This window comes from Pollachius pollachius (genome assembly GCF_949987615.1).
Source record: "Pollachius pollachius genome assembly, chromosome: 12".
Lineage (NCBI taxonomy): Eukaryota > Metazoa > Chordata > Actinopteri > Gadiformes > Gadidae > Pollachius > Pollachius pollachius.
In genome coordinates this window covers 7,335,649-7,363,148 of record NC_136945.1, presented here as the reverse complement: position 1 = coordinate 7,363,148, position 27,500 = coordinate 7,335,649, and the positions used below count along the sequence as shown (strand labels likewise).

At 48.4% G+C, this 27,500-nt stretch overlaps 1 protein-coding gene across 1 annotated transcript in view; it reads right to left on the bottom strand.

Annotated features, from left to right (window-relative positions):
- The window catches only part of ppfia4 (PTPRF interacting protein alpha 4), a gene marked incomplete at its 3' end in the record, with an annotated part of 53,955 nt that overhangs the window by 6,007 nt on the left and 20,448 nt on the right, over positions 1 to 27,500 (bottom strand). The window contains exons 3-23 of the mRNA XM_079748133.1: positions 17,243 to 17,344; positions 16,715 to 16,879; positions 16,412 to 16,486; positions 15,185 to 15,244; positions 12,695 to 12,916; positions 12,111 to 12,257; positions 8,925 to 9,059; positions 8,195 to 8,278; positions 6,165 to 6,296; positions 5,924 to 5,986; positions 5,488 to 5,579; positions 5,176 to 5,305; positions 4,294 to 4,490; positions 3,726 to 3,954; positions 3,090 to 3,125; positions 2,855 to 2,982; positions 2,594 to 2,735; positions 2,164 to 2,243; positions 1,942 to 2,023; positions 1,246 to 1,446; positions 350 to 412 (exon numbers count right to left, since the gene is read on the bottom strand). Of these exons, the coding sequence (XP_079604259.1) occupies positions 350 to 412; positions 1,246 to 1,446; positions 1,942 to 2,023; positions 2,164 to 2,243; positions 2,594 to 2,735; positions 2,855 to 2,982; positions 3,090 to 3,125; positions 3,726 to 3,954; positions 4,294 to 4,490; positions 5,176 to 5,305; positions 5,488 to 5,579; positions 5,924 to 5,986; positions 6,165 to 6,296; positions 8,195 to 8,278; positions 8,925 to 9,059; positions 12,111 to 12,257; positions 12,695 to 12,916; positions 15,185 to 15,244; positions 16,412 to 16,486; positions 16,715 to 16,879; positions 17,243 to 17,344 (2,565 nt within the window). The remainder of the gene's footprint in view (positions 1 to 349; positions 413 to 1,245; positions 1,447 to 1,941; positions 2,024 to 2,163; positions 2,244 to 2,593; positions 2,736 to 2,854; positions 2,983 to 3,089; positions 3,126 to 3,725; positions 3,955 to 4,293; positions 4,491 to 5,175; positions 5,306 to 5,487; positions 5,580 to 5,923; positions 5,987 to 6,164; positions 6,297 to 8,194; positions 8,279 to 8,924; positions 9,060 to 12,110; positions 12,258 to 12,694; positions 12,917 to 15,184; positions 15,245 to 16,411; positions 16,487 to 16,714; positions 16,880 to 17,242; positions 17,345 to 27,500) is intronic.

Sequence of the window (27,500 nt, the reverse complement as noted above, 5' to 3'; positions counted from 1 at the left end):
ACTTGAGTTATTCACATTCCTAATTTACACACAACACTGAAGGTTATATGACAAACATTTAAAAGGGTCATCTTCGAAATGGTTTGATCGTAGACCCCCAGACAGACAGACAGACCGGCAGACAACGGACACACTCAAGAGCAACAGCAGAGTAAAAGCCATGCGTACAATAAGTTTACAATCCGAGTCCAGCGCGGTGGACGGCGGGAGAGGTGTGGGTGGGGCGGGGGTGTGGGTGATGGTGTGGGTGGGGCGGGGGTGTGGGTGATGGTGTGGGCGGGGGTGTGGGTGATGGTGTGGGTGGGGGCATAGGGTGTAGGGGTCAGGGGTGCACCCAGGTGGCACTGACCGCTTTAGTGGAGGAGGCCAGGTTCTCCATCTCTTCGTGAGTCAGCCACACATTTCCGGAGGACTGCTCGGAGAGGGAGAGCACACACACGCACACACACAAAACACACATACACACACACGCGCACGCGCGCACGCACACATACGCACACACGCGCACGCACACATACGCACAGATATATGCCCAAAAACACATGTTCATGTGCCCATGATCACATATAGAAACACACACACACACACACACACACACACACACACACACACACACACACACAAACACCACACACACACACACACACATCCGTGCACACGGTGTTTGTTGAGTGGGGAAGGAAGAGTGTTTCAGGCAGGTAGTGAGTAACATATATCCGGGATGGAGTGAACAGCGGCCACTGAGCTTCATGCGATCCGGCAGAACACCAAGGCTCCGTGTGGCGTGGAGAGCACAAGGGTGTCACGTCATAACGCAAAGGGGTGTGTCAGGGTGCCAGGGCGTTTATCTCGGTGTGTGTATGCATCTTGAAGTCAGGGTGGCGATGTCCCGGACCTCGCCCGAGTCAACCTTGACTTAGTTTTTTGATTTATTACTGTCACTACTTTCCTTGTCTTGGTGTTCCTGTGTCTAAGTACATGAATATGTGTGTGTGCATGTCTTGTGTGTGTGTCTGTGTGTGTCTATGTCTATGTGTCTATGTGTCCATGTGTGTGTGTGTGTGTGTGTTTGTGTGTGTGTGTGTGTCTGTGTGACTGTGTGTATCTATGACTATGTGTCTACATGTGTGTGTCTGTGTGTATCTATGTCTAGGTGTGTGTGTGTGTGTATCTATGTCTAGGTGTGTGTGTGTGTATCTATGTCTAGGTGTGTGTGTGTGTGTGTGTGGGTCCCGGTGTGTGTACCGTTCTGGAGGTGAGCGGGGCCGAGGGGCTGGTGAGGGACACCATCTCCTGGATGGCGAGCCGCAGCTTGAGGCGGTGCAGGGGGTTGCTGATGCCGATCTCCCGCTGGATCTCCGTGTCCGACAGCGCCGACATGATGGCGCCGCTCTTCACGTTGGCCCGGCACGCCGCCACGTACCAGGCGGGCATGCCCACCCACAGCTACGGGGACACAGAGGGTCTCCTTGAAGACAGCGGCATGGGGAGCCTATAGCGCAGCGATAGTGTTGTACTGTTTTTCTATGTGATGCATTCTATGTTATCATTTCCGTTGCCATTACATCAACGTCATCATCATCACTGCTGTCTCTATGTTCCTCGTCGTAGTTGCCCATGACTTCGTCATAATCTTCTTCGTCATCATCGACACTATATCATCCACATGGGGATCATCATCATCATTGTCATCCTCATTGTCATCCTCATCGTCATCATCCTCATCAACATCACCATCGTCATCATTGTTACAAGTCTTCTATTATGCTCCTGTAAGCCTAATTTCTGCGTCTGACTTTTCTTGGTGTGTAGGACCAAAGGTGCTGGTCACTCTAAGCTATAAGTCGTACCCAGCTGGGAGCACATGTAAAGGCAGCCTGTCTCTGCATGTGGGGGCAGAGTCGTCATGGAGACACTGTAAGCTGTGTTGGGGATATATACCTCCAGCCAGGAAACAACGGTTGGGCCGTCCCATTGGGCGAACGGCAGACCCCTTCTCCTGGCATCTTCCAGCAGCTCATGTCTGTAGACAGGGGGGTGGGGGGAACATAGAGGGAGGGGGGAGGGAGGAATGAGTCGAGAAAAACAACGGCGATGTAGATTAAAAAATACCCTGACTCTCTCTTGGTATAAGAAAGATGGGGGTGGAAAACAAGGTGTTACTTCTTCTTCATCCTGCGGTCCCTTTCTGCCTGGGTGCCCAACTTCCCCAGGGTCATGGTGTCTCCGATGCTCATCTCAAAGTCTGGAACGCACACACACACACACACACACACACACACACACACACACACACACACACACACACACACACACACACACACACACACACACACACACACACACACACACACACACACACACACACACACACACACACACACTGTAGCTGCCAGCAGAGACAGTTGCATAATTGAAGTTCATTAGAACAGTTCAAGTTTCATAAAAGAAAAGCAGCCACAGAGCTATTCTCAGACAAGTAATGCCATGCCTTCAGCCGCTGCCAATCTGGCAAGGGAAGTCGGAAGTGTCGAACACAGGTCAAGGAGCTAGTCACTCCGCCTTATGCAATGAAGATATTGGCCCTTCGTACCGTGTCGCCCACACAGACAGCTGTACCTGGTACAGGAGGAAGAGGCTGGCCCTCTCTCCCTACCGCCTGCTCCATGCGTCCCTTCTCCTTCTTCCCAAACAGCCGGCCGATGGACGACTTGATGCCTTTCTTCTGCTTGTTGCTGTGGACGGCGCAGACAGTCCCGTCAGTGGTGCCACGCGCGCCATACGTGTGTGCGTGTGTTCTGGGGGTTGACCAACGGGGGGGATTATGTCAGGAGGGAGAGGCGGCTTCACGTACCCGCGGCCGTCCTCCAGGCTGCCGGTGAGCTGGGCGAAGTTGGTCTCCAGCCGCAGGCTGCGGGGCGACGAGGGGGGGGACGTCTCGCACTTGATGGTGGCCTTGTCCTCGCGCACCTCCGTCGGAGACTAGGGGGAGAAGCGGCGAGCGCCGAAACGAGACGTCAGGCGTGAATGAGGCAGCTCGACAGTGAGCTCAGCGGGGCAGGTCGGCGTTAGCCAGAGAGGAGACTTACGGCCACTTTCCTGCGGTGCTTCCTCAGGTCGCTGGGCTGTGTGGACCACAACACAACACACAGGTTAGAGGTTTTTAGTGTTTTTAGTACGGTTAATAATCGGGGTTCTTTACTGCGATTCTTCACTTTAAAGATGCCGGTGACACTTTAGAATAACGTTCATTCGTAAGTCATTCATGAGCCTTTAGAAAGTGATGAACTCATCGTTGACAATGCCTTGCTGTTCCAATATGTTAAAATAAGCCCTCTAGTGACATCACAAGTGGGATTGTCCGTCCTCATGTGTGTTGAATAGACCGGCCCACCAGTTGGTGCAGTCCACTGGGCGGCTGGTCTATCCATAGCACTTACTGATCATCTACCAATGTTATTAAATGTTTTGTTAATGCTAAGTTTATCTTTAACTAAAGAAGCATAAATTACTTATGACTGGACCTTATTAAAAAGTGATGCCAATATGGTAAGAATGTTTATAGTATCTTATTGTACTGCATAGTGTAGTACATTGTCATGTTGTGCATGTCTAGTATGCAAGGGCAACAAGAGGGAAAGAAGGCTTTGTTTTTTGTCTTTGTGTATGTGTGGAGGTTTGCGTGCGTGTCTGCGTTTGCTGCGCGTGCGTGTGTGTCCTCTGACCAGAGTCATGATGCCCAGCTGGTGGCTGGCGTTGCGCGCGTGATGTTTTGGTGTAGAGCGCCCACTGGTGGGCGGGGAGGCGGACGAGGCCAGCGATTGGGCGGTGGCTGAGGTGGGCATGGCTCGGGGGCGGAGCGTCACATTGAGGCCGTCCATGCTGCCACTGTTGACGCGGGACTCGATCTCGTCCGAACGCAGGTCTGTGGAGTCCCTCTCCACCTGGATCATCCTGCAGGAGGGTCAACATGGTTCACTTCCCAAATGTGGCGCAGTGCAGTGGGTTGTTATTTTCATGCATTTTCAACAACAATTCAAAAGGTAATTGAAGAATTGATTAAATAACAAAAAATAAAATACATTTGAAATTTAGACCTTAATCACAATAAAACATAATTAAAGATATTAATTCAAGGTTAGTAATTAAGTATGTAAGTCCTTTACCCATACAGGCAACTATATACAAATATATCAATTAATTAATATTTATTAATATGTATTTCATTTAATGTCCAGACATAGCACATTTGTAGTGCATATGAGTCTGTCTGTTGGCCTGTTGCTTTGTCACCTGATCTCCTCATTGATGGCGTCAAGCTGCTCTTGAAGCATGAGCGCGAGGGTCTGTGCGTCGGATTGGCCGCTCGGGGAGAGGAGGGCGGAGCTAACGTCGTCATCCAGATCTGATTCGGCCTCGATGTCGCTGCCGAGGAGGTGAGTGACGCTCCCGCGCAGCGAGGGGAAGTCCTGTTCAAAGATGGCCAACACCTGGGGGGGCGGAGTCACACACAACCAAATCACATGAGGCTGAGTCTTCCAACAGTTCACATGAAGGACACGCGCAGCAACATCACCTTCTGAAAGGACACCTTTTTAAACGTTCTGCATTACGGCTGATTACTAAAAAGGATGTTTGTGTCTGTGAAAAAGACAACAACTCAGGGTTTAACATTAATTTAATATTCCATTAAATTAACTAGATGAATAGAATACATGGATGAAAGTTGTCGGAGCGGGGACATACACACAAACAAACAAACGGTGTACGTGCATGCTGTGTTATGCATTTTGGAGGGGGGGGAACTTATGAGAGGAAATGAATGAGGAGAGAACTTACATCAGACCGAGTGTCCGCCGCAGCCGAACATAAGCAGAGGCAGAAGAACAGAAGAGAGGTTAGTAGAAAGAAACCGGCGAGATAAAGCATGGAAATAGACGAAACACTATTATTATACACTATACTATTATCGTCATCCTTCTTCTTCTTGCCGTTATCGTCATCATGATTCCTGGCACCCCCGGCGTGGCAGTAATTAGCGAAGCAGGGGGATGACCTTGTGATAACGTGTTTGAGACGCGGGCGATGGTTTGCTCTTTTGGAGGTGTGACACGCTATAGGCGGCTGTGAAGAGATCCAAACCGAAATAGATCCACGTGGCTGCCAGTCGGGTACCTTGTTGGGGTCGTCTCGCAGCGCAGCCAGCCGGCCCTTTTGTGCTCGTCTGATGACGGCGGTGCTGTAGTGGCCGTCCTGGCTCTCCACCATTGAGTAGCGGAGATCACTGGCGCTGCCCAGGTGAGAGCTGGCGACGCGCAAACGCACGCACACGCACGCACACGCACACACACAGACGTGGAAGCTCAGCGAGTAGACCTTTTCTGAGGCGAGAAGGTTTGTGTTTGTGCGGGTATGTGTGTGTGTGTGTGTGCCTGTGTGCGTGTGTGCGTGTGTGTGTGTGTGTGTGTGTGTAGTGTGTGTGTTTACCGTGGGTGACTCCCATCTGCAAACGCCCCACTGCGCCGCTTCAGATGGTCGATCTCGTTCCTCAGCTTCTCGATCTCCCCTATCAGACGCTCCTGTTGGAGGAGAGAGAGAGAGAGACAGAGAGAGAGAGAGAGAGGAGTGATCAAAGGAGTGTGAGATCAGGCTCATCATAGGACAGCTAAACTTTTTATTTTACAGGTGTACACTTCATATTTAGTCCTTAAGCAAATGTGACAGCCATTTCTTTTGTAAAGCATTGAAGTTTAGAGCAGGTAGGGACGTGGGTGGGGCGTCTCTCGCCTGTGGATCCTGACTGGTAGGCAGAGCTCATCGCAGGTTTCCAACATTACAACCAAACTCCCCCGACCCCCCCTGGCGTACCTCGGGGGGGGGGGGGGGGGGGGGGGGGGGGGGGGGGGGCGGGTGCGCTACTGACCCGAGTGTGGTGGAACTCCTCCAGTTGTTTCTGGCAGTTCTCCAGGTCCTGGATCAGAGAATTCTAGACCGAGACAAACAACGAGATCAGCCGAGTGTCTGCACGGCTCAGGGGCGTCCCACCGGGTCTCTCTGCGCCCCGGTGGGACGGAGAGCCGTCCCACCGGGTCGCTCTGTGCCCCGGTGGGACGGCTCTGCGCCCCGGTGGGACGGCTCTCCGTCCCGATGCCCCGAGCCTCTACCTTGTCCTCCAGGGCGGCCATGCGCTCCTTGAGGTGCAGCTGCAGCCTCTCGTTGGACTCGGTCAGCAGGCGGTCCACCGTGTCCGACAGACGCTTGTTGTGCTCTTCGTTCATCTTCTCCCGCTGACGAGCCTGAGCACAGAGCAGAGAGCGGGGGGGGGAGGTTGACCTTTGACCCAGGGAGCAGCCGTATTTTGAATCCGTGTTGGCGGCTAATCAAGTGTCCCTCGCTGGTGGATTAAAGGATGAAGGAGGCGTCTTAAGAAAGAGGGGAGACCGGGAGCCGCGTCGCTGGGGCCATGAAGGGATTTTACACCCGGGATGAGTTAATTGCGATGATTCAAGAGGCGATGAGAAGGGATTACATTGTCCCTCTCAGAGCGGGACCGCGGCGGTAATGCGCCCGGCGAGTCCTATTGACGGGACCTCGGCCCAACATTGACGCACACACAACTGGGCCACGTGTGCTTGCGTTCACAGACACACACACACACACACACACACACACACGCACACACACGCACACACATGCACACACACACTCATGCACATTCATGCACACAGGCACACACCCCGGCCATACATGCAAGCATTCATGCACTCAGACACTCACAGACACCCACTGTGCACCAACTCCATGCTATGGAAGGCCAGGAGGTTCAAAACTATGCCTCATTGTAGAAGTGTATGGGTTGAAATCACCGTAAAACACAGCTCTTTAGTGGTTGAAAGTGCCTTCTTTAACGCCGCTGTTCCTCAACTCTACAATGGTGTTAACGACGGCGTTTTTGACGGCTTTTTAACGGGCTATTAAACTCATTCCTAAGCAGTAGAGTTGAGGAAAAGCGGCAGAGAAGACGGCATGATAAAGTACGACAGTGTAAAATGCTTTGTGAAAGCTTCAACTCTGTACTTCACATCAATTCAAAGAGTACACGTGTACAAAGAGGCATAGCTTTGACCCTCTTGGCCTTCCATACCATGCGGACACAGACGCACGCTGCACATGCACACCTGCCCTCACGCACGCACACACGCACCCACACCCAGACCCACGCAATAGACACGTACAGCACAGTGTCTCCGTCTGTAGGATCAGAACACTATCACTAATGGCAGACACAGCCTCAGCTCCACTTCCCTTCATCAGCGATCTGTGGCCGTGCCCTTGACAGCCCACTATAACAGCGGGCCATTTACATAATAACCACGCTTCAAGGCAGCATGGAGTATTTAAAGTGCACACATGCACGCACGCACACACACACACACACACACACAAGACACACACACAGACACACACACGCGCACACACACACATGCATTCACACACACAGACAGACACATATACACACAAACACACAAACACACACACACACACACACACACACACACACACACACACACGCACAGGCACACACACACACACACAAGAACAGACGTAAACAAAACACATTTGCTTCCTCAGAATGCTTCTCCAGCTATATATAGCCATGAGGTTGCATGTAGAAAGAGAAATTAGCCAAGCGTGAAATATTCAGTCTAAAGATATCAGCAAATCAGGGAGCGCAGGGAGAGGAAAACACACATCCAAGAGACGTGGATTCAGTACGAGAGCATGCTACAGCTCAATGGAGATCTGTGTGTCTGTGTGTGTGTGTGTGTCCGAGCATTAGGCCTTCAGGGTCTCCATGCCCTCACTGTCACCATGATGTGTGTGTCGTGATGTTTCATGTCATTGTGGACGCTTTGGCAGTTGCATATAAGCTCAGTTTGACACACACATGCAAACACACACACACACACACACATACACACAAAAACACACAATCATAGATGTGCACATTCAAAATGAGACACACACACACACGTAGATGTGCACATTCAAACAGAGACACACACACACAAACACATTTACATAAATACACAGAGACACATTCACAAATGCACACACACACAAAAACACACACACACACACACATACACACACACACACACACACACACACACACACACACACACACACACACCCTTCCGAGTTCTTGGTTTTTCTCCTCCAGTTGCGATTCCAGCTGTCGGAGGCGCTCTTCGACGTTGCCATGGCGCTCCTCAGCCTGCAGAGGGCGACACACATCAGGAAGCCTCTGTCTCAATGTGTGTTGAGTCACCATTAGAAACACTGTTCCACAGCTCAAATATCCACACTCATGTAATGTGATTGTAATGTGATTCATTTCGCAGTATAACAGGTCACACTTTCATTTTCATACATTTTCAGCAACCTGATTCAATACAGTCGGGGCTGTTGTTGGCAGGATCCAATACCCCCACTGCAGCAGTTTCACATAATTGTCAGTGGGATTCAAACCCTTGCCCGCGGCTGTGTGAACACCATGCTCTACAAGTCCTGCATCTACGCAAGGACCCCCTACGTTGGTCATACGTCAGTGAGGACTCACAGGGGGTGTAACCAGGGTGTGTATCACAGAGTGTGTGTATCACAGGGGGTGTAACCAGGGTGTGTGTCACAGAGTGTGTGTGTCACAGGGTGTGTAACCAGGGTGTGTATCACAGAGTGTGTGTGTCACAGGGTGTGTAATCAGGGTGTGTATCACAGAGTGTGTGTGTCACAGGGTGTGTAACCAGGGTGTGTATCACAGAGTGCGTATCCCAGGGTGTGTATCCCAGGGTGTGTATCCCAGGGTGTGTATCCCAGGGTGTGTATCCCAGGGTGCGCGTCCAGGTGTGTGTGCGTGGTACCTTGGAGAGCGCTGCCACTCTCTGGGCCAGCTCAGCCTCCACCTCGGGCAGCGTCTCCGCCTTCCTCAGGGTCTGGGCCAGTCGCTGCTCGGCCAGCTCCAGCATCTCCTGGAGCTGGCGCACCTTCTCCTCGCTCTGGCACACGTACACAGACACACACGCACGCACAGACACGCACACACAGACACAGACGCACGCACACGAAAAACACACACATACACACACATGCATCCGTGTATGTACACGTACGACCAAAGAAGACACATGTGCATGCGCGGACACGCATGTACATCCATGTACGCACAAAAAGGAAAGACACATCACGCGAAACGCACACAGACAAGACAGACATAGACGCATTTGTTAATGTGGCACGGATATGCATTTGTGTATTCTTCCACACTCGCACGCGCGCACGCATACGCACACACACATCCACGCACACATGCATGCACTCACGCATCCGTGCGCACACACACACACACACACACACACAGACACACAGACACACACAAGGGAGAGGTGGGATCTGTAACCCAGTGGTGTGTATCTACGTACACCGTGAAGGCAGATGGCCTCCATTGAAGGTTTTGTCGTGCTGTCGTTCTTTCCCATGGAGGGAATGGACTGAGTACCCCCTGACTACACATGGACCATAGAGGTCAGCTTTGGTCAGGTCGGTTTTTAACTCACAGACATACTCTCTTTACCGCTTACCTCTGTATGTATGTATGTATGTATGTATGTATGTATGTATGTATGTATGTATGGATGTTTGTATGGATGTACGGATGTATGGATGTATGTATGTATGGATGTATGTTTGTATGGATGTACGGATGTATGGATGTATGTATGTATGTATGCATGTATGTACGGATGTATGTTTGTATGGATGCATGGATGTATGTTTGTATGGATGTACGGATGTATGTTTGTATGGATGTACGGATGTATGTTTGTATGGATGTGTGTTTGTATGGATGTACGGATGTATGGATGTATGTTTGTATGTATGGATGTATGGATGTACGGATGTATGGATGTATGTATGGATGTATGTATGTATGGATGTACGGATGTATGTTTGTATGTATGGATGTTTGGATGGATGGATGTATTTACAGTATGTGCACAGCGTGAATGTTTGTGTGTATGTATTTGGACGTTCAGGTAGGCAAGCCTGTGTGCGCTGTGTGCCGACCTGTCTGTAAGCATACATGTGTGTGTCTGCGTGGATGTGTGTGTGTGTGTGTGTGTGTGTGTGTGTGTGTGTGTGTGTGTGTGCGTAAATGTACCTGAATGTACCTGATTGCATGTGTTTGTGTGTCCATGCATGTGTACTCTGATGTACAGTGGGGCAAAAAAGTATTTAGTCAGCCACCAATTGTGCAAGTTCTCCCACTTAAAAAGACGAGAGAGGCCTGTAATTTTCATCATAGGTAAACCTCAGCTGTGAGAGACAAAATGAAAAGAAAAATCCAGAAAATCACATTGTCTGATTTTTTAAGAATTTATTTGTAAATTATGGTGGAAAATAAGTATTTGGTCACCTACAAACCAGCAAGATTTCTGGCTGTCACAGACCTGTAACTTCTTCTTTAAGAGGCTCCTCTGTCCTCCACTCGTTACCTGTTTTAATGGCACCTGTTTGAACTCCTTATCAGTATAAAAGACACCTGTCCACAACCTCAAACAGTCACACTCCAAACTCCACTATGGCCAAGACCAAAGAGCTGTCAAAGGACACCAGAAACACAATTGTAGACCTGCACCAGGCTGGGAAGTCTGAATCTGCAATAGGTAAGCAGCTTGGTGTGAAGAAATCAACTGTGGGAGCAATTATTAGGAAATGGAATACATACAAGACCACTGATAATCTCCCTCGATCTGGGGCTCCACGCAAGATCTCACCCTGTGGGGTCAAAATGATCACAAGAACGGTGAACAAAAATCCCAGAACCACACGGGGGGACCTAGTGAATGACCTCCAGAGACCTGGGACCAAAGTAACAAAGGCTACCATCACTAACACACTACGCCGCCAGGGACTCAAATCCTGCAGTGCCAGACGTGTCCCCCTGCTAAAGCCAGTGCATGTCCAGGCCTGTTTGAAGTTTGCTAGAGAGCATTTGGATGATCCAGAACAGGATTGGGAGAATGTCATATGGTCAGATGAAACCAAAATATAACTTTTTGGTAAAAACTCAACTCATCGTGTTTGGAGGAGAAAGAATGCTGAGTTGCATCCAAAGAACACCATACCTACAGTGAAGCATGGGGGTGGAAACATCATGCTTTGGGGCTGTTTTTCTGCCAAGGGACCAGGACGTCTGATCCGTGTGACGGAAAGAATGAATGGGGCCATGTATCGTGAGATTTTGAGTGAAAACCTCCTTCCATCAGCAAGGGCACTGAAGATGAAACGTGGCTGGGTCTTTCAGCATGACAATGACCCCAAACACACCGCCCGGGCAATGAAGGAGTGGCTTCGTAAGAAGCATTTCAAGGTCCTGGAGTGGCCTAGCCAGTCTCCAGATCTCAACCCCATAGAAAATCTTTGGAGGGAGTTGAAAGTCTGTGTTGCCCAGCGAAGGCCCAAAAACATCACTGCTCTAGAGGAGATCTGCATGGAGGAATGGGCCAAAATACCAGCAGCAGTGTGTGAAAACCTTGTAAAGACTTACAGAAAACGTCTGACCTCTGTCATTGCCAACAAAGGGCATGTAACAAAGTATTGAGATGACCTTTTGTTATTGACCAAATACTTATTTTCCACCATAATTTGCAAATGAATTCTTTAAAAATCAGACAATGTGATTTTCTAGATTTTTTTTTTTCATTTTGTTTCTCATAGCTGAGGTATACCTATGATGAAAATTACAGGCCTCTCTCATCTTTTTAAGTGGGAGAACTTGCACAATTGGTGACTGACTAAAAACTTTTTTGCCCCACTGTAAGTGTATGTGTGTGTTTGTCTATGTGCACCTGATTGTGTGTGTGTGTGTGTGTGTGTCTGTGTACCTTTGTGTGTGTGTGTCTGTGTATGTGTACCTTAGTGAATGTGTCTGTTTGGGAGCGTGTATGCATGCGTCCATGAAGGTGTGCTTGAGTTTGTGTGTCTGTGAGTGTGCGTGTGTATCCGTGAAGGTGTACCTGAGTTTGTGTGTCTGTGAGTGTGTTTACCTGTCGGTGCAGGGAGTCCTTTGTGGCCAGCTCGTTCTCCAGCTTGTCGTTGAGGTCGTGGATGTGTGTGGTCTCCCGCTGGGCGGCCAGGTAGCGCTTCTCTAACGTGGTGATCCTCTCCTCCATGTCCTCTCTCTGTGCCAACGCCTACGACAGGCAAATAGTAAGAGGAAGCACACACACACACACACACACACACACACACACACACACACACACACACACACACCTGCGTCTCACTGTCTGTTGGTGTGTTTCAGGATACCACCACGCTCAATGCCAGTCACTAAGTGACAACAGAAGATCATAAAGTTCTCTGAAATGTTATCAGCCCGTTTCATGAAAGCTTAAGAAGACATAATGATGTATTCCCAGACTTGTTTGTCTTTGATAAAGCAAGCGAGGGTGACATCCGTCTGATATCAATCTTTTAATAGTGGAAAACCTCAGCGGTACCCTATCAAACATTTAGACATGTATGAATAAAATATATACTTGAATATTAGACTTTGGAGATATAACAAAATGAAAAGTGGTATTTTTCATTTTTTCCCCTCATCTGGTCCCCTTGGAGTTCCTCCCACCTCTCTCTGCTCCCGCTGCTGTTTGAGAGACAGCTCCTCGCTGCGGCTCAGCTCCCGCCGGGTGTTGGCCAGCTCCGCCTCCAGCTCGGCCAGGCGCCCGTTCATTGTGGTGGAGCGCTCGCGGCTCTGGGCCAGGTCCTGATTGGTCCGATCCAGCAGCTCCTGAAGCTCCGCCGCCCGGTTACCGTCGTCATGGGCGTCGATGGAGCCGTTGGGAAGCCTCTGTTGAGCGGCGCGACGGAAAAAAACAATGAAGTCAATGCAATGGTTTCTTATTATGCTACAGTAATGTATGTCCGTTATGGCAGCCATTGCACTCTCAACCATCCCTTTGAAGGATAGCCCACTCCGCTTTTTCCTTGCACTTCGGGTGGCTAGGGTTAGGGCGTGTCATAGGCCTGGAAAGCCCTTTGACACTGTAACTGGGACTTATGGCAATAAAAATACTTGGTTCGACTTGACTTGTCAACACACACACACACACACACAGGCATCCTCTTTTTATTGAGAAACTGTCTTGCCGGATGTCTGGGGACACGAGTATGTTTCTTATTGGCCTCAAGCGAAGAGTTTGTCGGAAGTAAGGGTTGCATCAGGCCTTTTGCAGTTGATGTTTCAATGCTGGGTTTCTTTTTGTAGCTCAAAATGCTTCTAAATACGGGATATTAATTCACCAAACCTTCAGGGAGGCATATCCAAACAGAAAAACCGAAGAGGAAATCAGAGGATTTGTTTTCTTGCCAGTTTAGTAATAAAACATAGAAAACAAATCAATCACACGCTTTGCAGTGACGTTGCTAAAACGGGCCTTGGGAATCTCAGTCTGGTACATAACCCAATACCCAATTCAACAACACCCAAGTCTTTTGGACATGCAAAGAAACATCCCCCCACCACAACTGACTCTGAACATGTCCGAAAGATGCCCAGGTGTACTGCTTTACTGTCCTAGTTTGGGGGGGGGGGCTGTTCCAACTGGGGTCCTGTGGGGACATTTGTTCACATTTGAGTGACTATTTTGGGAATGGATAGCACTCAACTTGTTCTTATGTCTTTGGAAGACAGACGCCAAGGCTAAATGAGGCAACGGGGAAGGAATAGCTCCTTCTGGTCCGTCTGAGTAATGCGATACGGCGACGTGGCCTTGCTGGCGGGCCTGCCCAGCGGAGGGGACAAACATTGCGTAACGTCTGCTTATTACAGACGCTAGCCACATATGGTAAATGTTAAATGCACAGCATTTATGTAGCGCTTTGTTTTTTTTCCACCGGCGGCCATTCAAAGCACTTCACAGTGATTGCCTAATCCACACAACCGACGGCGGTGTCAGCCACGCGAGGCCGACAAGCCAGCTCGTCACGAGCAGTTAGGTATAGGTGTCCTGCTCAGGGACACCTCAGCGCTCGGCTAGGAGGAGGCAGGGATCGAACGAGCAACCTTCCAGTTGCCAGTCAACCCGCTCCGCTTCCTGAGCCACGGCCGCCCACAGAGCTTGGGAGCCCAGGGTCCAGACAGGTGGGGGGCCAAATAAAGACATGAATTATCATGAGCAGATAAAAAGGCAACAAGAAGGGATCAGACCACACTCAGTGCTATCAATTCTTTCTGTATTTGGAGGTTTGTGTTTTTTGTAATATTTATAGAAAATGTTATTTTGAACGCTTTTCAAGACACACAAAGACACTTTGCATACTTTACAAACCGACTTTATACCAAACAATTAAAAAAGATAAATGTATATAGACATACATACATACATATCTATACAGTATATATACCTGTATATATATATTTATATATGTATATACCTACATACACATAATATGCCAAGAATCAGTGGTACAGAAGATTGAAGGGCCGATGGGAGATGAAAGGTAGGATGGACAGGGAGTACAGGTTAAGTGTTGAATTCAGTTCTGAAGAGGTGGGTTTTGAATCAGCTTCTGTAATGTCGAGAGTGAGTCAGAGTTTCTGATGCGAGTTCAAGAGGGTTGGGGGCAGCACCGGCTCAGTGTGGGTGTCAAGTATGGCTGCTTGTAAAAGACAGATGTGGCTTTGCAGATATGGGAGGATAGAGGTACAGTAAGACAATGGGGATACAAGACAGGGATAGAAAGCAGAGGAAAAAAGAGGAGGCTGAGAACGGACGGGGTAGATGGACATTGATGGACAGACTGGAAGGTAGATGGACAGACTGGACAGAAGAGGGACAAACTGGACAGAAGGAGGACAGACTGGACAGTAGATGGACAGAAGATGGACAGAATGGACAGATGATGGGCACAAGAATGACAGAAGATGGACAGACTGGACAGAAGAAGGACGGACTGGACAGAAGATGGACAGAAGATGGACAGAATGGACAGAAGACGGACAGAAGAAGGACAGACTGGACAGATGACGGACAGAAGGAAGGACAGTAGAAGGACAGACTGGACAGAAGGAGGTGAGACTGGACAGATGATGGACGGACTGGACGTCTTGACAGACCTTCCATGTTGGCTTGGATCCCTCTGAGTGTCCATGCTGGCGTTGTCTCACCATGGTCAACTGCAACACAGGTCAACGCACGCCAAGACGCTCATAAGATATCACGAGGGTGTGGTCGTTACTCTGCGTGTCAGCGAGGGGGGTCTGGGGGGGTGTCAGTGTGTGCATGCAGTGGTTGGGTTATATGATTCCCGTGTGAAAGGGGAGACAGCCAAATTGAAACGCAGAGGGAAACCCGCAATCAGACACACAATGGATTGGAACGGGTACGCTGGTGGACCTTAATAGGCAACCAGGCTGTTGTTGATTGGTGCTTGCATTCACCATGAAAAGATAGAGCAATACATTAGTACTCGTGTTGGAGTGTTTGTGTGTGTGTTTGTGTGTGTGTGTGTGTGTGTGTGTGTGTGTGTGTGTGTGTATGTGTTTGAGAGTGCTCTTGTGTGTGCTTGCATTTGATTGAGTGGGTGTATGTGTGGGGGGTTCATGTATATTTTTGTGTGTGTGTGTGTGTGCGTGCGTGCGTGCGTGCGTGCGTGCATACGTGCGTGCGTGCGTGCGTGTGTGTGTGTGTGTGTGTTTGCTTGTACTTGTTTGTGTGTGTGTATCTGTGTGTCTACATACATAAGGTGCAGTGCGTCTTAGATGCAGTGTTTGGGTATGAAGCCCCCTACTCACACTGTATCCCCTGTGGGTGATTATGATGTACATGGTGCAGAGGGGTCCCCTGCCTGCTCATTGAGAAGGGGCGCAGTGTGTCTCAGTGAGGGGGCTTGTACCATAAGGAAATGCTCTGGTCAGTACAAGCCCCCAACCCTGACCCTTGGATGTATTGTTACGGTTTGTATTATGATTGTCATGATGGGACATGCTTTTGGGAAAAATGTGATGATTGCGTATGTGTGTGAGTGAGTGAGTGAATGAGTGAGTGAATAAGTGAGTATGTGAGTGAGTGAGAATGAATGAGTGAGTGAATAAGTGAGTATGTGAGTGAGTGAGAATGAATGAGTGAGTGAATAAGTGAGTATGTGAGTGAGTGTGAATGAGTGAGTGAGTGAGTGAGTGAATGAGTGAGTGGGTGAGTGTGTGTGATAGAGGGAATAATTGCTAATATACTACTACCATGAATAATAATAATAATTGTGATTATTATTATTGTTATTAATAAAAAATACAGTAATATTATTAAAAAATTTCTACTAATGTCGTTGTTTTTAATACTCTTACCTCTGTGGTGGTGGTGGCTAACTGACCCTCCAGTGTGGCAACCCTCTCAAGTGCCACTCGGAGCCTCTCCCGGACCTGCCAGCAACCGACACACACACACAATTAGAACGCATTAAAACATACTGAGAGACCAGGGACTTGTGATTGGATAGTTAGACGGAACAGATGTGCGCATGAATAATTAATCAAGGATTATGCATTGATATTAATAGATTTATAGATGGGGCTCCGCTGTGGTTTGAATTAAACAGTTATGTTTGTGTTGTGTGTCTGGTGTCTCCGTGTGTGAGTGTGTGTGTCCACCTTCTCATCCAGGGCCTTGTGATGCTCAAAGAGGGACTTGAGGGCTTTGAGGACCTCCACCTCGCTGGAGACCCCAGAAGGGGGCGGGGCCTGCCTCTTCACCACCGTCATCCTCAGACTGCGCTCGTGTCGCGACACCAGACACTCCAGATGCTCCAGCAGCAGCTTTAAGCAGCGAAGCCAGAACGCCACACAAGCACCCACACACACACACACACCACACACACACACACACACACAGATACACCCCCAGACACACACGCACACACACGCACACACATGCACACACACGCACACACACACACACACACGCACAAACAAGTTTGCAGGTATACACACACACACACACACAACCACACACACACACGCACGTGCAAACACATGCACAAACATGCACAAACACACACACATACGCACACACACCCACACCCACAAATATTACCCCCACACCAGAAGTAATAGGCTTTCCCTTAAGACTTTCCAGAAAGCCTCTACTACACCCAGTTAATAGTAGACACTAATACATACTCTGGTGTTGTTCCTCTCAGCCTTCAGCTCAGATATCTCCTCCTCCTTCTCCAGGAGCTGCTCCCGGCACACATTCAGCTCCTTGGTCAGGGTGGCAAACTCCTGCAGTGAAGAGACACTGAGGTTAGCATCAACACTCACAGTAGGGCCTGCATCAACATTAGCTCATCGGTAGCATCAACACTAGCAGCGCAACTAGCAGCACAACATGGCTGTATTTCTAACAGTTGTTGCATTGCTATCATCCACAGTAGCAGCAGGAGCGTAAGTACTAGTAGCATGGCTAACATCAACACTAGCATCATTACTAGCAACTAGGCTAACATCAACACTAGCAGCATGGCTTGAATCAACACTAGCATCATTACTAGCAACTAGGCTAACATCAACACTAGCAGCATGGCTTGAATCAACACTAGCATCATTACTAGCAACTAGGCTAACATCGACACTAGCAGCATTGCTTGCATCAATACTAGCCTCAGCACTAGCAGCAAGGCTAACATCAACACTAGCAGCATGGCTTGAATCAACACTAGCATCATTACTAGCAACTAGGCTAACATCGACACTAGCAGCATTGCTTGCATCAATACTAGCCTCAGCACTAGCAGCAAGGTGAGTATCAACCCTAGCAGCATGGCAACCTTAAACAGCGGTGGCTGTTGGGAGTTAATAAGTAGCATATATGTTCACATATACATACATATATCATGACACGACCGCTAGAAGAGAGACAGTCTGAAATGTCAAATCCCAGACACACCCTGAAAAGCATAGTGAGTCAGCTAAAGCCTTTAACAACTGAGTATCATATATAGAAAAGCACATTTTGATACCCTGTATCAGTAGACATTAAACGCGTGTGTGTGTGTGTGTGTGTGTGTGTGTGTGTGTGTGTGTGTGTGTGTGAGTGAGAGAGATAGAAAGAAAGTGAGAGAGGGAGAGGGAGCGAGTTGGTGCTTTGTAGACATTTTTTAGATCCTTGGCATTACTCCATACCAATACCCACAGGCATAAATAGTCTCTGACAAACACACAAACACACACAGCAAACACACACACACACACACACACACACACACACACACGTCTATGATTGAGCGTATGTTTATTCCTGTTTTGTACTAAAATGATGGAGACTGGAGACTGCTTTTCTGAACCCCAAAATCCAGCTTTAACGAAAGCATGTGCATGGAGAGCCTGTGTACAGTGGTTTGAGCTTGACTGTGTCCTTGCCCTGTAGGGAGTTAAACGTAAAGTAAGGGAGAAAGGACAGAGAGGAAAAAAAAGAGAGAAGGGGAAAATGGGTCAGCGTGTTCACTCTCCATCCCCCTGGTCCGCGTGGGACACAGACAGCCCGGTTCAGTATAGATCCACCAACTGATGTCGACGCACACGTCCTCCTTCGATCAACACGAGAGCCCTCTAGAAAACACACCTCTCTTCCCTAGTGAGCCCCACTCGGTGTCTCACTCACCACCTCATCCCTTAGCCTCTTCAGCGACGCGTGCCCCCCTGCCCAGCCACGCCCCACCACACAACCTTGGATAAAACATTCGGGAACAAAATGGGGATTCATGAGGATGTCCAAACAGACTTATATATTCTAAAAGTTTCAACTTTTCTTCCCTTGTTCCCTTTTTTTTGTTCCTCATAACACACACACACACACACACACACACACACACACACACACACACACACACACACACACAGCCACCCCCTCACCACAAACACACACACACACAAACCGATACTATGGCTGACTTCCAGCAATAAGAACTCTTGCATCCAGTTGAAAAGAACAAAGAATGTTCTAGAGAGAGCTTGGAGGAGCTGCTCCTATGCCACCAACCCCAGCGTGAGCTGTGCAAGTGGTTACCAAACAGTGCAGAGCCCAGACACTGTAAAGGGATTTTTACCCTTTGCTTTCTTAAGCAGTTCGGGATTAAAGGATGAGAGGTATACTGCTTGAAGTGTGTGTGTGTGTGTGTGTGTTCGTGCGTGTGCGTATGCACACGCACATGCTTGGTTGAATGTGTTTCTGTCTGTGATTTGAGTGCAGAAGGATAAGGGAGAGAAAAAACCAGAAGCACATTTAATCAAAAAATACACAATTCCCACATAATGTGTGTGTGTGTGTCGGCGCGCATGTTATTTAAAAAGGGCTAACGGTGGCAGCAGATGACGTGTGACCTTTTCCCTACAACAATGCAGATGTGAATGCAGAGAGAGTAAGATTTGTGTTCCACCACCTCCTGTGTTCCCTCGACCGGTTAGGAAAAGGATGAGCAGACTTTCCATTTATCCCCTGAGGCACCCTTAAACCCCAAGCGTCGTGCCCAGTGTCTCAAAACAGACAAAGACCCATGCAATCTTCTCCCTTCCTTTTACAAAGCCAAGTTTGGCACTTCAAAACGAAAACATACCACACGTATCTAAAAATACACACCAACAACAGGATCTAAAAGTGTGTGTAGATTGTCTGATCAATCGCCCACCCTGGCTAATGGCGGGAGAATCGCTCAATTGATAAAAGAAAGAGGGAGAATTCAATAGCTCGGGTCACCCTTATCAATGAAGTCATCAAGTGACAAGCGGACATATCGAGGGGAAATGGGAGGAGATAGGGATCCACAGGGACAAAACTTTGGACGCCTGGAGCTGCATTCTCGAAGAGGACACACTGGACGAGCTGTGTGTGTGACTCAGTTATGTGACAAGGGAGGGAGGGAGGGAAAAGGGGGAAGGGAGGGAGGGAGGGATGTAGTAGAGGATGAATGCAGGGCTGGAGCGGAGAGTGGAGAATGAGGAGGTCCCAGGGGAGAATCACATATCACAGCACGGAAACTCTTCACCACTGCAGAGGGGAGTACGCAGTACAAGCTAACACAAACAGAGGGATGGAGGAAGACAGAAAGAGGGATAGCTGAAGAGAGATGGAGAGAGAGAGATGGAGTAAGAGAGACAGAGAGATAGATGAAGAGAGAGACATGGAGGTATAAAGAAAGAGACATGGAGCAAGAGAGATACAGAGTGAGAGAGAGAGAGAGAGAGAGAGAGAGATAGAGAGAGTGAGAGAGAGAGATATAGAGAGAGTGAGAGAGAGATAGAGAGAGTGAGAGAGAGACAGAGAGAGAGAGAGGGAGAGAGAGCGAGAGAGACAGAGAGAGAGACAGAGAGAGAACAGATGTAATTTTTTAGATGGCCTTGCTGTGTCCGTTTAGAGATTGAGGTCATTGTCAATAGTAGGTTTTCCTTTGTGATGTTATAACTTATGAACATAAACCCTGACACACAAACACACACACACACACACACACACACCCACACACACACACACACACACACACACACACACACACACACACACACACACACACACAAACACACATACCCTTCCAACTTCTGATGGCAGTATTTGCAAACTTGAGCCATCCATTACACACTCCTTGTCTAATTTCAGGGAAGCTTTATGGTCACTGCCCCAAAATACTGGATAAACCAAATCCAAAGCTGGACTCCTTTCATAACAACTCTGCCTTAACATAGCACTTCCCCTCATCGTCCTCTTGATAGTAACCTGGGGGGGAATCTAAAGCATGTACTGGCTGGTGGCGGTCACAAAGCAGGTTCTATTCTTGTTGTGGGATGACGGGTTTGGGCGGTTATTGTTTTCCGAACATCAGGAGCTGTTAATAAAGCTGCTCATCAGCAGCCGATGAACAGGAAGCCTGATCAGTAATGAAGATGGATGGTGGTTGGAGACGCCGTGTTCTGCTGAGAGGCTGACGCAACAGCCCTCCAACCACCCTTTACTCTCTCCCTTTTTTTTCCACTTATTTCTCATCAATATCCTTTTCATATGGAACTGCATCCCCCCCCCCCCCCCCCCCCCCGCAAGCTAGGCTACTTCCCCTCATCCTCTCATCCTCTGTAACCAAAGAGGCCAGGCTGAGAATAGCATCCATTCATGCCTTCCATGTTTTCTTTATTGAAGCAAAACAAATCTTCCCGGCTCTCCCAGTGATGCATCAGACAGACAGAGAGAGAGAGAGAGAGAGAGAGAGAGAGAGAGAGAGAGAGAGAGAGAGAGAGACGGAGCGAGAGAGAGAGACGGAGAAAGAGTGAGAAAGGCAGCGGTTGTTCCTCCTTTAGAGGACATGGATGGAGGGAGAAACTCAAAGAGTTGAACTTGCATATTGCTTGAGTCTGTTTCTCGCACACGTGCCTCGGCAAGAAAATAGCATTTGCACGGGAGCATGGAGATAGACACGCACATGCGCAAATACAAACACACACACACACACACACACACACACACACACACACACACACACACACACAAGCAGCCACGCAAACAGGAGTTGTTGTGTCGAGGCATACAGTACATCCTACAACAGCACATAATTGACCTCTCAGAAAAACATCACATCATCAAAAAATGACACAAAGCGGAAACATACACAGTTTTGCAGAGAGCAATGCTAGGATGGGGGGGGGGGGGGGGCTGAGGGGAGGGGAAGAGTAGGAGGGATAGAGAGGGACAGAGAGGGGAGGGGGAGGGACAACTGTGGGGGAGGAGGTGGGAGGGGGGGAGGAAGGGGCAGTATCTCTGTCCATGTTGAAGGTACGAAAGAAAAGCCATCAACGCTTCAATCAATACTGAGACAAGGACACGTGGAGAGCATGTGGCCAGGTGGGTGTCACAAGCAGCGGGAGAGAGGGAGACAGCGAGAGAGGGAGAGAGAGAGAGAGAGAGAGAGAGAGAGAGAGAGAGAGAGAGAGAGAGAGAGAGAGTGCTAGAGAGAGAGAGAGAGAGAGAGAGAGAGTGCTAGAGAGCTAGAGAGAGAGAGAGAGAGAGAGAGAGAGAGAGAGAGAGAGAGCGAGAGAGAGCGAGAGAGCGAGAGAGAGAGAGTTATTATTATCCTGCTGGAGCGCTGAGCACCAGCACACCTTACCTGATACATGTAGGTGTTAAAGTGAGTCCCATTCTGAAGGTGGATCTTCACTGTTGGATTCATGGTGAAGATGAACCATAGCAGACCCCCACGAGTAACCCCACTACCCCCATAAAACAGGACACACACAGACACACACGCTCACACACGCACACACAGACACACACACACACACACCTGCACGCACACACACACGAGACAACACAGCGCGAGACACTGTGGTCACCAGAGTGAAGGAGGGGGAGGGCAGGGGAGAGGAACCGAGGGACGAGGAGGAGGAAGGAAGAAAGATGAGGAGAAAAGAGTGGGGAGCCGAGAGAGGGGAGAATCAGCAGCGCCTCCGGCGAAGTCGAGCATGGATGAAGGGGAGCAGGAGGAGGGGGAGGAGGAGCAGATCTCTCCCTGCGCAGCTCCTTCTGCTCCTGCCGCTGGGACTACGACGCTGTGCTAGTCAGCCGGCGCTAACTCCTGCCCACAGCCCAGGCACCCAGGACAGAAGGGCGAGTCGCAAGGGAGAGAGACATAGAGGAGGGAGAGAGAGAGAGAGAGAGAGAGAGGGGGGATAGGGGAGAGAGAGAGAGAGTGGGGATAGGGGAGGGATAGAGAGAGGATAGGGGAGAGAGAGAGAGTAAGCAAGCACAAGAGAGTAAAGTGAGGGAGACGTGAGGGAGAAGAGAGAGAGGAGAGAAGGGGGAGAGTAAGCAAGCATGAGAGAGTAAAAGAGGGAGATGGTGAAAAGAGAAGAGAGAGAGATACTAAAAGCAAGAGCAGGGAGAAAACGGGGACACATCACGGAGGCAACAACAAGCACCAAGCTAGCAGGAAAGCAAACCTAGAGCCTGATCAGGAAGAAAGAGAAGAGAGATAAAGAGAGAAAGAGAGATAGCAATGGGTGGAGAAAGTTATAGAGAGAAAGCATAAGAGAGAGAGATTGTGTAAGAGAAAAGAGAGAGAGAGAGGTAGAGAGGTATAGAGAGAACAAGAGAGAGGGGTTTAATGAGGAGTAGAGGTTTAGAGGAAGCGAGAGAGACGGAGGGGTGAAAGAGGAGGAAAGAGGGAGAGAGGTGGAGAGAGAGGCGGAGAGGTAGAGAGGGTTAAAGGGAGGGGTACAGAGGGAGAGATATTTCTAGTGGTCAGCTGACAGAGTGGGGGGATGAGAGTGGGACCGCCGGAGGGCTATGACCACCTGTTCTTGAGTGACTGTCCCCACATAGCTCATCCACAGACACTAAACACACTAAACACACACACACACACACACACACACACACAAACATGTTTGATTTGCAAATAATGTGCATGAGACACACATGCACGTGAAAGTTATCGCAGATGCTCAGTGGGCGATCTTGAAGTCATCTCGGAACTAATTTGACTTGAATTTGCATGAAATTAACTGCTCTATTTTCTCCAAAGAAAATCTCCAGTCACTGATTATTCAACCTCAATTATTTTCCGATTATGTTTGGAATGCTGTGTTTCCTCCATGTAAAAGGCAGCGTGTGTCCACTGTTATGTGTGGTGGGTGTGTGTGTGTGTGTGTGTGCGGTATGTGTGCGCGATTTTGTCTATATGTACAGTGGGGCAAAAAAGTATTTAGTCAGCCACCAATTGTGCAAGTTCTCCCACTTAAAAAGACGAGAGAGGCCTGTAATTTTCATCATAGGTAAACCTCAGCTATGAGAGACAAAATGAAAAAAAATAATCCAGAAAATCACATTGTCTGATTTTTTAAGAATTTATTTGCAAATTATGGTGGAAAATAAGTATTTGGTCACCTACAAACCAGCAAGATTTCTGGCTGTCACAGACCTGTTACTTCTTCTTTAAGAGGCTCCTCTGTCCTCCACTCGTTACCTGTATTAATGGCACCTGTTTGAACTCCTTATCAGTATAAAAGACACCTGTCCACAACCTCAAACAGTCACACTCCAAACTCCACTATGGCCAAGACGAAAGAGCTGTCAAAGGACACCAGAAACACAATTGTAGACCTGCACCAGGCTGGGAAGTCTGAATCTGCAATAGGTAAGCAGCTTGGTGTGAAGAAATCAACTGTGGGAGCAATTATTAGGAAATGGAATACATACAAGACCACTGATAATCTCCCTCGATCTGGGGCTCCACGCAAGATCTCACCCTGTGGGGTCACAATGATCACAAGAACGGTGAACAAAAATCCCAGAACCACACGGGGGGACCTAGTTAATGACCTCCAGAGAGCTGGGACCAAAGTAACAAAGGCTACCATCACTAACACACTACGCCGCCAGGGACTCAAATCCTGCAGTGCCAGACGTGTCCCCCTGCTAAAGCCAGTGCATGTCCGGGCCCGTTTGAAGTTTGCTAGAGAGCATTTGGATGATCCAGAACAGGATTGGGAGAATGTCATATGGTCAGATGAAACCAAAATATAACTTTTTGGTAAAAACTCAACTCGTCGTGTTTGGAGGAGAAAGAATGCTGAGTTGCATCCAAAGAACACCATACCTACAGTGAATCATGGGGGTGGAAACATCATGCTTTGGGGCTGTTTTTCTGCCAAGGGACCAGGACATCTGATCCGTGTGACGGAAAGAATGAATGGGGCCATGTATCGTGAGATTTTGAGTGAAAACCTCCTTCCATCAGCAAGGGCACTGAAGATGAAACGTGGCTGGGTCTTTCAGCATGACAATGACCCCAAACACACCGCCCGGGCAACAAAGGAGTGGCTTCGTAAGAAGCATTTCAAGGTCCTGGAGTGGCCTAGCCAGTCTCCAGATCTCAACCCCATAGAAAATCTTTGGAGGGAGTTGAAAGTCTGTGTTGCCCAGCGAAGGCCCAAAAACATCACTGCTCTAGAGGAGATCTGCATGGAGGAATGGGCCAAAATACCAGCAGCAGTGTGTGAAAACCTTGTAAAGACTTACAGAAAACGTTTGACCTCTGTCATTGCCAACGAAGGGCATGTAACAAAGTATTGAGATGACCTTTGGTTATTGACCAAATACTTATTTTCCACCATAATTTGCAAATAAATTCTTTAAAAATCAGACGATGTGATTTTCTGGATTTTTTTTTTTTTTCATTTTGTCTCTCATAACTGAGGTATACCTATGATGAAAATTACAGGACTCTCTCATCTTTTTAAGTGGGAGAACTTGCACAATTGGTGGCTGACTAAATACTTTTTTGCCCCACTGTATGTGTTGTATGTGTTTGTGTCAATGTGGGTGTAAGAATGTGTGTGTGTGTGTGTTTGTGTATGCGTAGTTGTATTTGTGTGTGCTTGGGTGGGTGCATGTGTGGGTTTGTGTGTGCGTGCGTGTGTGAGACGATGTAGGCCTGATGGCTCTGATCAAGGAGTAAACGTGTGTTGCATAACCTTTAATTATGTTAGGAACACCGTTGTCACATTTATTTTGACTCTTGTTTATATTAATCTGTTCTGATGCCATGCTATCATAGAGTATTTGAGTCCTTCATTTTATTGTATTAAGTACTACTAGAACTGTGTGTGTGTGTGTGTCTGTCTGTGTGTGTGTGTTTGTGTGTGTGGTGTGTGTGTTGTGTAAGCAAGAGAAAAGAGCGATAGTAACAGAGATGGATTGAGAGACGGAGTGGCCGATTGATGGACTGAGTGATGATGGAAAACAAATAAACGCCTAAACAAAACGGGCGTTTCCACAGGTTTTTTTTTTATTCTCTTTGCGTACGAACAGCAGGCCATGTAACTAGCTGCTGTATACCTGCTTTCTTAACCTTGGTTGTCAAGGTAACAAGGAGTTACCAGGGAGTCGGGGGGGAGAGTGGGTTGGGTGTATCACTTGGAGATTGTGAACAACATAGTGCGATGATGGTGGAGAACAGATAGCGATTATAACTGTCACCAGGTGAAGAGCAAGAACGCAGGCTTATGGAGCACTGGTTCTGACCGTCGTTCAGCCAGCAAGGCTCAGCCGACAGACCCAAATGTCCAGCAGGGCCCAGGTCTCTGGAAGAGAGGGGGGACGGAGCCCTCTGCTGACCACAGCTGGTATTAAAGAGACCCTTGAAACCAGAGTGTGTGCAATTTATGCCGGCTGTAGGTCATACTCTATAGTCCTGCTGAGCTAATGTCAATTTGAGTGTGTTGAGGTTTTTCTGCATTTATTTCCGGTACGAGGCAACAGCTCTGTGATTAGGAGGTGTGAACGTGCAACTTAGTTCATGTAGCGTGCTTGAAGTCCATGTAAGCTGTATGATAACTGGAAAAAAACCCACCCACACCCACACACACACATCCGCACGCACATCCACACACACACACACACACACACACACATAAACACATGCACACTAACACACACACACACACACACACACACACACACACACACACACACACACACACACACACAGAAGCACACACCACAAACACAGGCACAAACATACACACACACTGCACGTAGAACTGTTAAAAAGGAAAATTAATTAAAATAATAAATATATGGCACTTTAAGCCCTTTGAGACTCTTAATGTTACCAAGAGCTATACAGATAAAAAATGTAATAAAAAAATTGAATTTAGAAACATTTTCTGCAGCACAGAATTGACTAAAGGGGGAGACCTGCGTTCTTTAGAGACAATCACTCTCTCTCTTATTCTACTTGTCTCCATCTAGCACCCTATGTCTCTTACTCACACTTGCCACATCCTATTCTACCAGCACTGGTGTACATCTGTTCACACTTTATCTATTCTCAGTCCTCTCAGTCTTTGCTCCCTCCTCTCCTACTCCACCACACCTCTTCTTCCTCATCGTTCCATCTCTTCCACCTTTCCTTTCTTCATCATCTCTCCTTCCTCCCTCTTTACATGTTTTCTCTATCATGTAGGAGCAGCCATTTTACAAAATAGCAGAGGGCAAACACGCATGAATGCACACACGTACACATGAGCAGATACACAGACACACACAACGAATACCACACACACACACACACACACACACATCTACACCCCCTCCCCCCCCACACACACACACACACACACACACACACACATACACACACACACACACACACCTACAACCCGTCCCACACCCCCACACTCCCCCACACACACATAAACACCCACGCACACACACACACACACACACACACAAGCATGTGTGCATCTGCAGAGCACACCCGTGTCCTCTTTCCTTGAGCCATCCAGGTGTCAGGCACAATTATGGCTGGAGGAAGATCTGCTCTCTCATCAGCACCCTCCTGGCCCTGCTGCTGCCCCCCCCCCCCCCCTACTTCTGTTTGCTTCACCTACCCCTGTT